The 18,417-nt window shown below is 35.6% G+C and overlaps 1 protein-coding gene across 1 annotated transcript in view; it reads left to right on the top strand.

Moving 5' to 3' along the window:
* LOC130230764 (espin-like protein) overlaps nt 1-18,417 on the top strand; it is a 49,439-nt gene that overhangs the window by 6,924 nt on the left and 24,098 nt on the right. Inside the window, exons 2-5 of the mRNA XM_056459951.1 lie at nt 7,602-7,792; nt 14,894-15,080; nt 15,364-15,546; nt 15,649-15,780. Coding sequence (XP_056315926.1) covers nt 7,602-7,792; nt 14,894-15,080; nt 15,364-15,546; nt 15,649-15,780 — 693 coding nt within the window. The remainder of the gene's footprint in view (nt 1-7,601; nt 7,793-14,893; nt 15,081-15,363; nt 15,547-15,648; nt 15,781-18,417) is intronic.

Below are 18,417 nucleotides of genomic sequence, written 5' to 3'. Positions count from 1 at the left end.
GGTGTTAAACGTTAGCAACATCCTAATAGAATTGATTTGTAACTACAATATTAGTCCCCCTTTTCCGAACTCTGTTCGTCATCAATGAGGGTACAGAAGAAGATGTTATGGTAACGTTAGATGAGTAAGCTAACCAGGAGGCTAACAGCAGCGCAGCGCGGATAGGTTTCGTCGTGCCAGAGAGACAGACAGAAAAAGGAGGGAGAGAGAGAAAGGCCATGGGGAGGAGAGAGACAGGAGAGAAGAGGTATAGTGTTTGTAATTTTGGATACTTTTAGGTTTATAATCAAGCTGATCTATGCTGTTTGCCTGCTCTTCATCACGAGGAGAGTAGAGAAAATACAGGAAGAGTAGGAGTGAGACAGTAAATCAAGTGTGTATTATGAAAGACTCAAATTCATAGAACTGGATTGGAGAGGCATTGTGTGTTATATGCTATGCCAATAATATGCTTTATAAGTTTGTAGAAGTTCATACATTAAAAATACCTTTAAAAAATTATATATATTCACTAGTTTTAGAGTGCTTTTTTTTCAATGCTTTAAAAAATAAGTTAAATCTTTGTAGGCTATAAATATATATGTACTACATATCATTTATTTAAATTATACAAATTATAGATTCATTTTATTAAAAAAGTATTATATTATTCTTATTTTTAAATTCAGCTATAGGGGTGCGGCCGGGTTGGGGGCCTTACAAGACAATGTGCCCAGGGGCCCCTGAATTCTTAATTCGGGCCTGGTTATAATATATACATATAACAAGCCATGGTCAACCCGAGCTCAAACAAACCTTGTTGTCGTCTTGATGGACAGCCACGAAGCCAAGAAGAACAAAATGTGCTGTGTCCTGTTGTTGTTTCACAAGCCCGTCTAAAGCGTGAGCGGTTTCACATTCTCCAGAGAGTTTGCAGTACGTCTACATTTGAAATAACAAACTTTTTAAGCTCATATTAATAACGTGCGCGTGATCATTGAGGTGCTATGATATCCGATCCTGTCAGAATGAGACAAGTGCGAAAGTAAAGTGCAAAAAAACAAAGGAAAAGCTGGAAAAAAGCAGCAAATGATGCTTCTGCAGCATGAAACAACGGAATAACGGAATTACTTTCTAACAAGAGGTTACACAAGCTGGTGAAGATTAAAGACACAGATGAGAGGTTTGCACTGACTGTGGGCTATATTTTGTGTTGTTTTTGAACCAAAAAAAGGACTAAATGTATGCTGTGTGTGCTTTTCTGTATTTGATAACGGAGACTGTAAGGGTCTGTATGTGTTCATATATGTTACGTTTATTTATTTATTTATTTTATATAGTTGCAGATGTTACAGTAGGCGATTTCGCATTGTGATTGATCTGCAGTTATAATCAAATCATGTTCATAGAAAGGTTAGTAATGAACATTTCTACACAAGTACTTATGTGTATAAAGCATCTGTGTTGTGAGATGTGCTTCTCATATGATATGTGAACGACCCTTACGGCGTTACTGTGACATTTCCTCGAGTAAAAATGACTTCGTCTGAAACTTTCTTTCGTACACCACGCCCGCTAAAAGGGTACCCTTTTTTCAGTGGAAACGCAAGCTTGATAAAGGTGACCCGTACCATACTGTACCTCTCAGTGGAAACAGGCCTTTGGGTTTTACAGTACTCAGTTGGTTTGAGCTCTCTTCATTTATTGGGTTTTACTGTGCTCAAATTGCTTTTACTCAAATGGAGTAAGTTCACAGTACTCATTGGGATTAATTTTTGAACTTAAATGCTTTGTTGCAATCAGTTTCCTCAAATGGTTTGAGTTACCTTAACCTTTTGGGTTTTACAGTGCATAAATGGATAAAATAAAGGAATCTCTATCATTTTTGTGTGTGTGAATAGAAAGATCCCATCATAAGAAGCTATTTTTTTTTTAAATGTTATGCCATGGATTTTCATTAATATTTTGTAAAATATCAATGGCATTGCAAGGACAATGATTAATTATTGTTCATTCTGTGTCCTTTCAATTATATGATTATGCCGTCAGGACATTTCTCAGACCCTCATTATTATTTTTATGTTATGCTCCCCTAAAACATGATATGTAATTTAGGCTATTTAAGTTAGTCATTTTCTGTATAAAATCTTTTTTTTTTTAAACAAAATTTACGGCCACGAGAGCTGGAATTGTGTGAAAATAGTTAATCCAAGGCATTAGTAAACTATAAAATGTTTTCATTATCAATAGACCCAAACCCTTTAACAGCACTGTTTGCAATCCTTCCATAATATGTTGAATTAAATTCATTACAGGCCGATAGTGTAGCCTTTGATGCCTTACTGGCTAGACGACTTATGAATTGGGAGTCAGCAGCTCTCCCTTCTTACCGGCAATTGGTTTTTGATTTCTTACATGCTCTTCAAATGGAAAAGATTTGGTTGGCAATAAAACAAAAACCAGAACAGTTCTAGAAAGTCTGGCACCCTTTTCTAAAAAAAAAATTGAAGGAGACACCTATATCTTAGCCTTTTTCCCTTTCTTTTCTTTGCATAATTTATTTATTTGCTTATTTATTTATTCTTTTGTTTGTTTTTATTATTCTTATTTTTGTTATCTTATGTTTGTATATCTTTGTGTTTATATGTGGTATTTTACCTTTTATTTATATACTTCAGTGTATAATTATGTTTTCCTGATAATTTCTTGTTTGGTAAATTGCATCAGTGGGTATATCTATATGAATATTATGTATATTTTATTGTCTGACCTAGGTAGAAACCTAATAAAAAACCCTACTATAAAATGTTTATGAATATACATTTGTGTTTTCTGAGGAAATGTGGTTGATGGCAAACAAAACCAATTTTTACTATTAACTAGTGTTTTATTACCTGCATTTTATTAAGGCATTGACTTTTTATTAGTACAGTAACCCTTTTTTAAAAAGGGTGTTCATAAGGTTGTCATGATACATTTATAATCATCATATGACATCTTGTGAATATAAATGGGATTTAATGCATGTTTATGACAACTGTCATTGAGTCATTCACTCAGTTATGTCATTTTAAATGCAAAGATGACATTGTTTGGCACGTCTTTGACAACTTGATAAATAAATATTACATCTGTCATGACAAATTAACATTATATAAACAACATATTTTGTCTTAAATCTGTCATGAATATGGTTATCATATGAATATAGTTCGACTAAAAAAGTTATTAGAAAAATATAATGACCTTAGTTGAGTTCACAAAAATATTAATAAAGCAATTATACGATTCATGACAATAATAATGTGACCTCATGACGGTCATGTTTATGAAGATTTATGACAAGTTATGTCTTGAACATGTCAAGTTGTCATAACAGATATCAAACAATGTCATATTTGCATTTAAAATTACATAACTGAGCAGAATTGTCATAAGCATACATTAATCTCATATTCATGCTGTCATGATTATAACACTTTCATGACAGTCTTATGAACACCCCTTCAAATAAAATGTTACCATTAGTACTTATAAAGTACATATTGTGCATGATCTTCGTTCATTCATTCATTTTCTTTTCGGTTTAATCCCTTATTAATCTGGCATTGCCACAGCGGAATGAACTGCCAACTTATCCAGCATATGTTTTACGCATGCGGATGCCCTTCCAGCCCTTCCATCACTGGGAAACATCCACACACTCATGCACGCACATACTCTATGGACAATTTAGCTTTCCCAATTCACCTATAGTGCAGGTCTTAGCACTGTGGGGGAAACCGGAGCACCTGGAGAAAACCCACGTGAACACGGGGAGAATATGCAAACTCCACACAGAAATGCCAACTGATCCAGCCAAGGCTCGAACCAGCAACCTTCTTGCTGTGAGGTGACAACGCTACCCACAGCGTCACCGTGCTGCCTTCTGCATGATCTTATACATACATAATCCTATTTACTAAATCTAACTATAACCGTAACTATTAATAAGCAGCCAATTAATAGTTTATTGATTTAAAAATCATAGTTAATGGCTTAGCAATAGCAGTAATTTTTATGAAGAGTGTTTAAAAAAAGCATTCGGTTTTCTGTAAACATTACTGGGAAACCTTATTTAACGGCAAAAGTAAAATTTTGTATATTAATATTATAAATATTATTATATATAATTCAATTGTAATATTGTACATATTTTGTTCTTTATAACCTCCAATTAATTTTGTCTTTACTGGAGGTGCTTACAGTTTTTTTTCACCTTTCTAATGGGATCAGTCATGATCACCAGCAATCGTAACTCTTTATCGCTGGAGTTCACACACAATAGCTTACGGACTACAAATCCGCCATTTTATGGACTACATCTCCATACATGCACTTCGCTCACACACGTTCCGTATCCTGACTAATTGCACACACACCACCGGAGAATTGTCAAGGACTGATTACACACTATTTAAGCAGCACACACTCAATCCAGTCACCGAGTCTTGTTTACTGTAGTGACATTACAACGCGTTTACCTTGTCTTGGTTTTCCGTGTTTTGACCCTCGCCTAGTTTGTCTTTGTCCCTGTCTGCCGTCTGCCTTCCGACCTATAACCTGTTATTTCAACCTCAATTCTGGATTGCCTTCATACATATGTTTGCACCCGTGTTGACCATTGCTTGCCTGAACTCCTCAATAAACCTGCATGTGGATCCGCAACTTAGTTGTCAGTGTCACATCCCTGGTTACAGAATCTTGGCCCATTCCTTGCTTGGAAAACAACTTCTAGATGCCAGATTTCTTTCATGTTGTCACTGCTTATCTTCAAGTTTCTTGTTATCAAATGTTCTTAATGAGATGTAAACCCGAAGGCTGAACGAGCCACTCAAAAACGTTTTACAATGATCCTGAAACAAGCATCAGTGGATTTGGATGGCATTCTTTATGTTGATTGTCCTGTATGAAAGTTCAAAGATCATTAAGCTTCAGTCTATGCATTACAGTCTGCTTAAATGGCTTAAAACTTAAAAGAATCAATAATTTCCTTCATACACTGTAGTTTCCACTTCCTACTACAGCAAACCCCAAGGCACACTCTGCTGATCCATGGTCCCAAAAACCACCAGTTTATTTGCAATAATCTATAAAACATTCTTTAATCTACAATGTTCTTCACAGTCGAGAGTGTGCAGTTCAGCAAGGGTGCCCTAGTATACTGTGAAGGCCATTGTTGTTCTTGCGCTCATTGTTGTTTTATCTCTCATCAGGTCATCTTGCTCTTTGATCAAGTCTTTGGCAGTAAATGTAGGGCAAACATTTTATTCCACTTGAAGGTATTGTGCTTTTTTTTTTTTTTCCAACATCCTCAAATGTGTTCTGGTAAAACACATTTCAGGCTTATGGAGAAAGCTTGTGTCTCTAGGAACTGTTGAGGCATATATGTAATAAGACACTCTTCTTTTGTGAGACCTGCTTTGATTTGGCCAGATCTGTTACTCGGCTTTAATGCATGCTTGGGGTAGATTTAGATGTGTGTAAACAGCTAAATCTAATTTAGTTTTGTTATACAGTTTACAAAAGCTTAACTGTGTTTTAACACAATTTTGTGCCCCACCACACAAACAAATGACTGAATAGGGGTCGAACCATTATGACAGAACTTTATCACAAAAAAAACCCAACAACAACCTATACTGTAAACCATTTACAATGTGTTTTACTTTTAATATGCTTACAGGTAGAAAGAAATCCCTTGTGGATCTTCAAATAATCAGTTATAATAGATTTTCATTCTCATTATTATGAACAAGAATATTATTTGTTTTATAATATTTGCTGGCAGCTAGCTCTCTTCAACGCTCACATGGTCGCCCACTGAAGCTAAGTCAGTACCTGGATGGGAGAACACATGGGAAAAGTTGCTTCCCGAAGTGGTGTTAGTGAGACTAACAGGGGGCACTCAACAGTGATGTAGCGGACAGGCCAGCAGGGTCATATCTCACCTCAGCCTTAAAGGGGAAATGAAGCACTCAGTCAAGTTTACATAATTGTGTACATTGGATTCCACTTGAATGAAAATATATTAAACAAACTTGATTAATGTAAGCATTTAGCAGAAAACGGCGTGTTTTACTATAGATTTTAGACTTAGGGCGCAGCCATCTTGGAACGGCGCTGTGTCTGACGTCACAGGGTTGGTTAAGTTTCTCCCGCTGCACAGAAACAATGGAAGTAAAGGAGACTGTTAAGCCTAATTTAAGCCAATGCGTGAAGTTGTGGATGTGGAGCTGCTGCAAATACAAGCATCAGATGTGTGTCTAATATAAAAGTATAGATATTTATTCTATTTTTCCCTTTTAATTACCGATCATTTGATGGGCTTTGATTCACTCTATGTATTATGCTGCCTGACAGCCTGTCTGGGTTTCCACCATGATTGTAACGGACTGAACACAGACTGGACAGCCCAATTTAACCCAATGCATGAAGTTGTGGACGAACATCACAGAGCTGCTGCAAACAAATACAGGCATTTAAGTGTCTTCAGTTATGTCTTTTTCTTTTGTTAATACTGTTCGCTTGATGCGCTTTGATCCTCTTTGCGCTGCTCCAGCGCTGCCTGATGAGGGCCTTTACATTCAGACTAATGCAACAATTAAAGTCATACATGACTTCACACACTTTACTAAGTCACGTCTTTGTGGGTTATGTCAAGACATATTTCCTTATCAAGTCGATCAACTCGATCTCTTAACATGTATGAAGGATAAAAACCTGCCATAAGAAACACAGCACCGATCTCAGTTTATTTTGAACACGAAGCAGAGGTGAGGGAGGGTAGCAGTAAAAAGTGAAAATACCTGCCCCCATTATGTAAGTAGTGATTGTTGTTGGTATTATTATTATTTTAAAATTTTGTCATAAATAATGATTGTTCTGGACTCCATAAGAGCTTACAATACCAAACATTATTTGGTAAACGTTTTGTGTGCAATGAAGAAAAGGGTTACACTTTTTTACTCATTTTACAATGTCCTCATTACAGCTTAATGGTACATTTACATACAGAGTAATATCAAATCAAGACATGTATTTACTGTAAGGTTGAGGTTTGGTTTAGGACAAATATCATGCATAATAATGCCATATGATATGTACTTGCATAAAAATTAATCTCTTAGTAAATATATATATATATATATATATATATATATATATATATATATATATATTGCGTACATGTTTTAAAGCTCTACTAATATTTATTAAGTCATATATAGAATTACATGTACATTTATAATATACATTTATAATTATACTGTTGACCCATTTACACACCCTTAAAGTTACCCATACCACCAACCTTTACCAGTATTCCAGCTTAATGGCACCATAAGTGTTTTGCAATACAATATGAACACAAGTGCACTGAATTTAATTTATGTAACTACATAGTACTTAAGGTCAGTTGGTGTACAATTGGTTCTATTTTAAACTATTCTATTACTGATTCTAGTACATACAGTACATATATGTAATAAGGTCACTGTAAAAATAAAAAAGTCTTACCCAAAAGTTTTTTAAAAAGAAATTGTTGTTCGCAGCTACTCCTAATGTGTTTTGTGTGTGTCCAGGATCAGGACTCTGGTGGGGCCACTCCTCTCCATCTGGCGGCTCGGTTCGGGAGGGTTGAGGCTGTAAACTGGCTGCTGGCTCATGGTGCTGAAGCAGAAGTGGAGACAAACTGCGGTGCCCTTCCTGCCCACTATGCCGCAGCAAAGGGTGACCTCACCTGCTTGAAGCTGCTGATTGGTCGAGCTCCAGGGTACAGTGTTACAAGCTCAGACACGCACTAATGAAAGAGATAAATCTCTTGTGAAAAGAAGCATGTGACATGGTGTTTTGGGTCACTGGTCTTGTGGGTCACACGTCTCGAGTAATTTGTTTGAGTACACAGGGTTTTACTTTGAGTGTCACTTTGAAAGTTGACAGTGCAAGCCGGGGTGTTATTGACTAATAAGAACAGGGAGAAAGAACTCCCTGAAAAGAACTTACTTGAAATAAACTATAAAATAGTGCATGATTAGTTTTATTTCAGGTAGTTGCCAGGGCTACAAATCCCCCCCCAAAGAAAAAGAATAGATTGATGTTAAATACATGTTGAACACATTTTTTTCCATCATCTGAACAGAACTTGTGTTACAAGATATTCACATATCCAAGGATATGGATGAATAACCTGATATGTTACTTTTCTATTGTCATGATTAGTCCTCCTTTGAAATATTTTTAATAGAACTTTTTCCAAACATATTTTAAAACATAATAGTTTTAATAACTAATTTCTAACAACTAAATAATTTTGCCTTTGCCATGATGACAATGCATCATATTTTATAAGTTATTAATATTCATTCATCATATTTTAACTAACTATTTTGCAAGCTACTATATTCAGCCTAAAGTGCAATTTTAAGGCTTAACTAGGAAATTAGGTTAACTAGGAAAGTTAGGGTAAGGTGGCAAATTTTTGGATCAGAGGTTTGTTCAATAGCCAATCGAAAAAAACAAATGTCTTAAGGGGGCTAATAATATATAGATAGATAGATGGATGGATGGATGGATAGATGGATTTTAATTATGCTTAATTAACAAAATTATCAGCCCTCCTGTGAAATTTTAAGTATTTCTCATGTGACGTTTTCTTCTGGAGAAAGTAATTTCATTATGGTTGGCTGAAATAAAAGCATTTTTTAATTTTTAAAACAAAATTTTAGTTCAATATTATTAGCCCCCTTAAAACATTTGTTTTTTCGATTGGCTATTGAACAAACCTCTTATCCAATAATTTGCCAAATTACCCTAACTTACCTAGTTAACCTAATTACCTAGTTACACCTTAAAATTGCACTTTAAGCTGAATATAGTAGCTTGCAAAATAGTTAGTTAAAATATGAAGAATGAATATCAATAACTTATAAAAAATATGATGCATTGTCATCATGGCAAAGGCGAAATAATTTAGTTGTTAGAAATTAGTTATTGAAACTGTTATGTTTTAAAATATGTTTGGAAAAATATCTACGTTAAACAGCACTTTATATAAAAATTATTTCAAAGGAGGACTAATCATTTTGAATTCAAACTGATAATAGAAAAGTAACATATCAGGTTATCCGTCCATATCCTTGGATATCTGAGTATCTTATAACACCAGTTCTGTTCAGATGCTGGAAAAAGGAAAAAATCATGTGACATGAAAGTGTCACATTCTGGTCTACTAAATGAGGCCAAAGTCACCATAGTAATTAACAGCATTGGGCACGTTCCTTTAAAAGAGTAATTAGTAATAGTTACTAGTTACTTTCACAAATAGCAACTGAGTTAGTAACTGAGTTACATAATTATAAAAGTAACTAATTACCAGGGAAAGTAACTGCTGTGTTACTTAAAAAAAAATCTAATTTGTCAAATGACTATAAAATAAATATAAAACATTGATTAATCTACACTAATTTAATTTTGTTAATGTGAGAGACAACCATCAAATTCAACATTTCATTTTAAATATTATCATTACTATAGTTGCACAATAAAACACTATAGATGGTTTAGAACATTAAGTATTTATTGCACAAACCACAACTCAAAAGACTTGAGGTGTTTCATTAGATTAGAATTACTCGTCACCGATGCAGAGAGACTTTTTTTTCTAGGCATAAGTTGCACAATACATAAACTATCCTGCCTTTCACCTCAATGAGGGTAAAGTAGTGCTTATATTTCTAGTTTGCAAAAGCTACCTTTGAACCAGTTGGATTTGCCATAGTTCTGACTCCTGGTTGTTGGTGTTTGCGACTGACTTGTGTATGAACACCTGCAAATGATGGAAATGGACTCTATCTAAACCAATCATAACGTTTTCAGTTACACCATGTTCACAGACACACCAATCATCACTGGTTGGTCATGTGTCCCGCCCCAGCCCCGAACACACACACACATTCCAGAGAATGAGAGGTCCTATGGCTAAAAGAGATGCTGCTCGCCTGAAAACCTCTTCAGTGATCTTGATTATAGTAACGCTCATTTTATTGTGTCAGTATTGGTAACAGCATTGTAACGGGGGAAGCAGTAATTCATTTGATTGCTCATTCCTGAAAACAGTATCTCCACTAGTAACGATGTTTGTTTATAGCACCATTATTCCCATCACTGGTCATTAATTATTTTTGAAGGAGATAATTTCTGCTAAACAAAAACAGGCATGTAGATTTTTTGTTAAAAAAAACATTTCTCATGGTTTGCTCAGTTGAAATCTCAGATTCTTCCACTCACTGAAAATTGATGGAGGAAGAGGGATTGAGCAATAGTGGTCCAATGACCCCATCAAACTAATTCAATTCAGACCACCAAGTTGATCATCAGATAATCCTGCACCCCTTTCTCTTACACATGTACAGATAACGTGTCTTATAGCGTGACCACATGTGTAACTGATATGCAGAGGCAGGAAGAAATTGAAGCATGTTCGTGTATAGGAGTTAAAGTGTACTTAAAGCCAGACTGAATGCATATATTAGCCTCCAGGGTTAGAAAATATCACGTGAAAGCTAGAGAGCTGGTGTATAATGGATGTACCCTGTCTGTCACATGCCACAACATACAGTACTGGAAGTGAACTTTCAGAGCGGCTTCTCGGTTACTGGACCATCGACACTTCTGCAGTTTTATTGATTTATGATGAAATGAGGTTTGTGATTACCAAATTGCCAAAAAAAATTTCATTGATGGATGTATGGATGGATGGATGATCTATCTGTCTGCCTGTCTGGGATGAAACAAAAAATTCTGGATGAAATTTCCCTGAAAATTTAAACCAAAGAAGGTTTGTACTAATTATTTAAAATTTTATTAAAAAATATAAGGTAATTTTTAACTTTAAAGTTTTTTTTTTGCTAGCAGCCTAGAATAGGTATACTTCATAAAAATCTCTTTTGGGGTGGTTATTTGAATGTACTTTGCTTTTTCAGTGAGCATATGTGCTACATGCATAGATAATAATAACAATAATAATAATAATAATAATAATAATAATAATAATAATAATAATAATAATAATAATAATAAAATAATAATAATAAATAAATAATAAAATAATAATAATATCAATAATAATAATAATAATAAATAAATAAATAAATTAATTAATTAATAATAATACATTTTATTTAAAGTCGCCTTTCTGGCAACTCAAGGACACAACAAGAAAAACAACAAGAAAAATAATCTAAAAATATACACAGCAATAGTGCAGATACAATATACAAGTATTAAAAGTCATCTTAAATAGGTGGGTTTTAAATAGTTGAATAATGTAAGAGAGTCAGTGCCAGGTGGTAGTGAGTTCCAAAGCTGGGGAGCAGAGCGGCTAAATGCTCTATTGCCCATGGACGATAGATGAGCAGAGTGAACAGACAAGTAGAGGGAGGAAGAAGATCGCAGGGTGCGAGAGGGAGCAGCAATGTGGATGAGGGCAGACAAATATGGAGGGGCAAGATTGTGGATGGCTTTGAATGTTAACATCAAAATTTTAAAATCTATTCGAAAATGAACTGGTAACTAATGAAGCTGCTGCAGGATAGGGGTGATGTGATGAGAAGAAGGGGTTCTGGTAATGATACGGGCAGCTGAGTTCTGGACCAACTGAAGCTTATAGAGGGATTTATGAGTGAGACCAAAGAGAAGGGAGTTGCAGTAATCTAAACGAGATGTGACAAGGCTATGGACAAGAACAGCAGTGGTATGAGGAGTAAGAGGAGGGCGGAGACGGTTAATGTTGCGTAAGTGGAAGTAAGCAGACCGGGTGATGTTATTTATGTGAGAATCAAAAGATATGGTGCTGTCAAGGATGACACCCAGACTCTTAACCTGTTTAGAGGGATAAGTTGAACACAGTCATCAATAGAAAGAGAAAAGCTGTCAGTTTTGGAGAGTGTTGATTTGGTACCAACAAGCAAAACCTCAGTTTTGGACTATTTAATTTGAGTAAGAGAGAGCCAAGATTTGATTTCTGCTAAGCAGACTGTAAAGGATGAAGGTGGAAAATAAGAAGAGGGTTTGCCAGAGAGATAGAGCTGGGTGTCATCCGCATAGCAGTGGAACTGTATGTTATATTTACAGAGAATATTACCAAGTGGAAGGAGATAGATGATAAAAAGCAGGGTCCCCAGGAGTGAGTGCGGCCAGAGAGATATTATTTGAACCAGTCAAGTGGGATATTGGTGATGCCAAAAGAAGATAGTCTATTGATGAGGGTGCTGTGACAAATAATGTCAAAGGCCGCACTCAGGTCAAAGAGAATTAGAATAGATATCAGTCCAGAATCAGCTGCCATAAGAAGGTTGTTAGTGATTTTAATAAGGGCAGTTTCCGTGCTGTGAAGTGGGCAGAAACCGGACTGAAACTGTTCGTACAGGTTGTATACATATTGTATGCGGTTATGTGAGTGAAATATCCTCAGAGCGAAACATTTTAACCTTGGATAAAAATCTCATGTTTTTTATGGTATTGTGATTATTGCTCTAAAAATATTATTTTTAAATGTCTGGGTAAAAAACAAGAACTTTTCTCCACTTTGACCACAATGGCTGCATCCAAAATTGCATACTTCCATACTATATAGTAAGCTAAAAACAGTATGTTAGCCGAGGAGTATGTCCGAATTCATGAATGATCTATCTGTCTGTCTGTCTGAGCTGAAACTGAAGATTCTATATGCAATGGACCTGAAAATTAAAACCGATAGTGGTTTGTACTAATTATTTATAATTTAATTAAAATAATTCTTAACTTTAAAGAGTTTTTTTTTTACTCAATAACTTAAATTATACAGATTTTACAAAACAAGATCAGTGAACGATTTGAGAGGTGTCATTTTACCAGCGTTGCCATGACAGCACAGTAGCATTATTGCAAGCAACTTAGAATAAGTATACTTCATTAAAATATCTTTTGGGGTACTTTGCTTTTCCAGTGAGCATATGTGATATATGCATAGATATTATAAACAGTTATGTGAGTGAAATATCCTCAGAGTAAATATTGAGCTATTTATTGAGCTAAATCGTCGACATTGAGTATATAATACAAAGTACAATGCATTTGTATACATTGTATTGTATACAAAGATTGTACAAAGTCATTAAATTGTGCAGTGGGAACACTGATGGGGCATTACGGTACTGCTTAGCATATTTCGTCTCCAATTTGTTTTTTGTTTTTTTTCATTTAGTGAAGTTTCACAAACTAATTTCGAAAGGAGCACGTTATATGATTGACTACAGTTGATCCTCATTGCTAATCATTAGCTAGCCTATCAGATCATTCTTAAACTACTATAAATATCCTGCCTAAACTTCATTCCTTATCTTCGTTTTTGGAACCCCCCCCCCCCATCCTTCTCTTCTCCCTCCTCCTCTTTCATGATCGGGCAACACAGTAACTCAGTGGTTAGCACTGCTGCCTCGCTGTAAGAAGGCCACAGGTTCAAGTTCTAATTGTGCCAGTCGGCACTCCCTGCGTGGAGTTTGCATGTTCTCCCTGTGTTTGCGTGGGTTTTCTCCGGGTCCTCCGGTTTCCTCCCACAGTCTAAAAACATGTACATAAGTGAATCGTAATACAGTCACAAGCACTTGACGCATACACAGCAAAAGGAGGCACTCGAGAAACTCCTGATCTCGTATCCCTCTGTAGGAAAATCCGTTTTTTCCTTAGGTCCCTTCACTCTAGTATTTTGTATCACCAGTGAGTGTCTGCATCAAGACCGTCCAAGCTTGGAAAAGATGAGAAGAAAATCAGCTGAATGGTTCAGTATGATTTTATTCTGACAAAAGCGAGGGAAGAGCAATCTTATATACACATTGAGGATCCTCCTGCAACTGAGCACTAACACAAAAGAATATTATCATAGGAGGGAAACAACGATACAAAAACAGCTTACAGCAACCAGAATACGTGAGAATGTGTGCGTGTAGGTATGCGCGCATCTGTGAGCGACTCAGAAAGTTACTTTTGCTCAAGGACGAAAGGTTCCTGCCACACCGAGATAAGATGAACAGAATATGCATACCCACACATTTCTGCAGTGAAAAGACACAGTAGAGAGAACAGAAAAACAGTCTGTAAAAACAGTAGAATACACACACATAATAATCAAATCCTTCACCCTCCTAATGCTCATTGACCAGGCGGGAACCTTGGGCTCATCTATCTGCGAGCTCAGGGTTCTCTCCCGGGACAGCATGCCAAACCTGCTATCATAGTCGAGCATTATCTAAGTGTGAACTCTTGAATTGATGAAAATTAAAAATGCCATTTTTTAGATGATCACATCGGGCAGACAAAAAATGGTTGCATCCTTAGTTTTTACTGGAAGAATAGCAGGGTCAATTCAGAAATGAACGTATGCTAAAAATGTTTCAAGCACAGCTGCTTTCAATATCAAAATTTTACATGTGACAGATTGAAATGTACGTTTCTGTTGATACTGAAGTTTTTTTCTCTTCCTGAGGTTGCTCATTATGCATATAATACATGTCATTAAAAACCTTTTTTATTTTAAATTGATAATTTTTTCCGTAATATATACCAATGTGAATGTAAATAACACAATTTTCAAATGTAAATGAATGCCAAACAGACCAGAAATAAATTTCTTGCTTTCTTTTATTGATACACATCAAATAAACCAAGAGAACCAAACTGCAAGTGTAAACATACCTTTAGTGTGAAATTCATAAACAGTTGAAGTCAAAATTATTAGCCCTCCTGTGAAATTTAAATACTTAGCATATGTTGTTTAATACAGCAAGATTTTTTGTGGCACCTTTCAACTGACGCTTGATAAAATTGTAACTTTTTTCAGGAGTATTAATCGACAGACAAATATGGGTGCCACACCGCTGTATCTGGCTTGCCAGGAGGGCCATCTGCATGTTGTGGAGTATCTGGTGAAAGACTGCCAAGCTGACGTGCATCTGAGAGCCCAAGATGGCATGACACCACTGCATGCTGCAGCTCACATGGGCCATCATTCACTGGTGGTGTGGCTGGTGGGTTAAACATTCACCCTCTACATTTACACGCTAGCTATATATCTGTCCATCTATTTAAGAATATCGCATCAAAAATATTATTTGGCTCCATTTCATCAGAAAGTGACACTTTTGTTCTCTTTGATTTATTGGATGGAAACAGAGCTTTATTCACAAATGTTTTATGAAATATTCCAGGTTTGCACTCAAGTTTACTTGGCATCATTGGATGGAAACATATCTACTCGCATCATGCTTTAGTAGAAAACTGCAGGCTTACAAGTGTCTTGGTGTTTTGCAGGGGACCTTTACTGACATCAGCCTGTCCAGTCAAGATAACGAAGGGGCAACCGTTTTACACTTTGCTGCCAGTGGGGGGCACCACCATGTCCTAGAGAGGTTGTTACAGATGGGATCAAAGGTCAAGAAAGATTATTGGGGTGGCACTCCTTTACATGATGCTGCAGAGAACGGGGAGATAGAGGTGGGTTTGATTTGGGATGTGAGTCTGTTGTGTCCTGTTTAAAATACAATTGTTACTTATGCTAAGTTATCAAATTGGGTCATATGTGATTTTTTTTTTCAGTGCTGTCGAATTCTCCTGAGTCATCAGATCAACACAAAGGAAAGAGATATAGATGGATTCACGGCTGCTGATCTGGCTGAATACAACGGCCACTTTGACTGTGCCAGATACCTTCGATCTGTGGAGAGAAACGTTAGTGCAGTTTCTTAATTCTGCATTTAAGATGTCTGTTAATCAGTTTAATAGGTTGTGTAGCAGTTTAACCATCTGATCTGTCAATTATTAAATGACAAAGGAAGATATGATGATATTGTTTACTTTTTATTTTTTAAATTATAACAGTTATCAGTTTATTTGGATATTTAGGTTTTAATTGATGTTACTTTTGATTTATTCTAAACTTAATAACACTCATTTATTCTATATATAATCAAGTATTTACAATATTTTGAGTTATTATGAGTATAGTTTTTTTAGATCTGTTAACGTTAACAGATCTAAAAAAATATACTCATAATAACTCAAAATATTGTAAATACTTGATTATATATAATGTAAGCTAATGACAGTTTGGAGGTAATTAGAAAGCTTTATAGTATTATTTTTCATGAAACTATTCATATTAGATATATTGGGATTGCTATTTTTTTTTATTACTTTTTTGATTGTGTTTTAATTATATATATATGCTTTTAAGCTGTAAGATGCTTTAGTTTTATGGTTAAATGTAATGACCCTTAATAACTCAAAAATAATTCCTACTAAAAATATAGTTCCTTAAAAATATTAATTCCTACTAATAATATAGTTTACCTCCTTCAGTTGTTGGAATAAGAAAGTAGATAACTTGCACTACCTGACAAAAGTCTTGTCGCCTATCCAAGTTTTAGGAACAGCAAATAATAATTTGACTTCCAGTTGATGATTTGGTATTAGAAGTGGTTTATATGAAAGGCAAAGTCCTCTAGATTAAACTTATTTTACCAAAATAAATATGATCATGCCTTGATTTTTAATTATTTAATTAGGACAGTAAGTTTCTCACTTTGCTTAGACAAAAATCTTGTCACTTAACAGAAACAATGTGCAGTATAGAATATAAAGTCATGGTGCAGTGGAAAAAGAATTAATATTGTGTATGACTCCCATGGGCTTGGAGGACTGCATCCATACATCTCTGCAATGGCTCAAATAATTTATTAAGAAAGTCATCTGGAATGGCAAAGGAAGCGTTCTTGCAGGACTTCCAGAGTTCATCAAGATTCTTTGGATTCATCTTCAATGCTTCCTCCATCTTACACCAGACATGCTCAATAATGTTCATGTCTGATGACTGGGCTGGCCAATCCTGGAGCACCTTGACCTTCTTTGCTTTCAGGAACTTTGATGTGGAGGCTGAAATATGAGAAGGAGCGCTATCCTGCTGAAGAATTTGCCCTCTCCTGTGGTTTGTAATGTAATTGGCAGCACAAATGTCCTGATAACTCAGGCTGTAGATGTTGCCATCCACTCTGCAGATCTCTCGCACGCCCCCACACTAAATGTTACCACAAAGAGAATCTTGGGTGCATGTAAGCCATATCTGTGATGATTGGGATGCAGTTCAACAGATGATTTATCGGAAAAATCCACCTTCTGCCACTTTTCCAAATGATCAACTAGAAGTCATGTTATTATTTGTTGCTCTTGCAACTGGGATCGACGACAAGACTTTTGTCAGGTAGTGTGGTATCATGGTACTTAACTAGTTCTATCCGACATATTGAATGTGTGCTGCAACAAAAGAGAAACAGCTATAATAATGAGAAAAGGTCAGAGGTTTCCACACATGAATGTAAAAATCACATCCTGAAATGATCTGAACGTCTAAATAGAAATCCTGTATTAGAATGTGATAGATATCGCTGTGATGTCACTTTGTTAATTTCATTCAGAACTCCTAATATATTTGGGCTCAGTATTTTTTCAGTTTTTCTGATTTTAGGATTGTTTTATTTGAGTTCTGACTGATGTGTCCAATTGGGTTTCAACTTTTGGGCATGCAGTTTCATGTAAAGTGTGCGTGTGTGTGTGTGTGTGTGTGTGCACTGACCTTTAAGTCTTCTTGTTTCATGTGGTAAATAAGATGCTGCTCAATTTAAGTCATAAATTTTTCAAGGTTGAGCATAGTAATGCTGTTGGGGCAGCAGAACGACTGAACCATATAGGAAAAGAAATTAATTCCACATTTAAAGCACAAAGTTGATGGATCAGTCTACGGGGTATACTGCTGTTCTGGTGATTTACTGTATCTCACAACTGTGCATTCTTTGTTTTCAGTTTTGAAGATGTCCATCTGCATTAATGGGCGGTAGAAATAGCAGCTGTTTTTGCTGTTCCCGTTCAAAAAAGTGACCTTTTTTTTTGTTTTGGATTTCTTCCATCATACCTTGCTTAGCTGATAAAACACGTTTAACAAGCTAATACTTAAATGTATGAGCTAAAGCCCATATGAGCAAATTCTGGAGGAGCTGAATATTAATTTCCGTTAAGTAAACATGTTGTATAGGTTATAGGCCATAAATTTATGTTAGGGAAACCTCTATGGATTATATTGGTTACTCAGCTGTTGAATTGTAAGCATATTACTGACAATCTTATGACAACACAAGCTGATTTCCATGGAAGATTTGTTAGTTAAACCTGAATTATCGTTTTGTCGGATAATTTAAAATGAGGTTTCTCCAGGTTTCCAAGTCTGACTAGAACCATAATGTTTTTCATTATAAATCTGAGTGTTCAATGTGAGTTTTACATTGAGTAACTGTTTTTTGAAGCAGTTCTGTCCAC

Source organism: Danio aesculapii, chromosome 6 (genome assembly GCF_903798145.1).
Source record: "Danio aesculapii chromosome 6, fDanAes4.1, whole genome shotgun sequence".
Lineage (NCBI taxonomy): Eukaryota > Metazoa > Chordata > Actinopteri > Cypriniformes > Danionidae > Danio > Danio aesculapii.
Note: the sequence above shows the minus strand (reverse complement) of the source record. Positions and strands in the feature narration are given on the sequence as shown.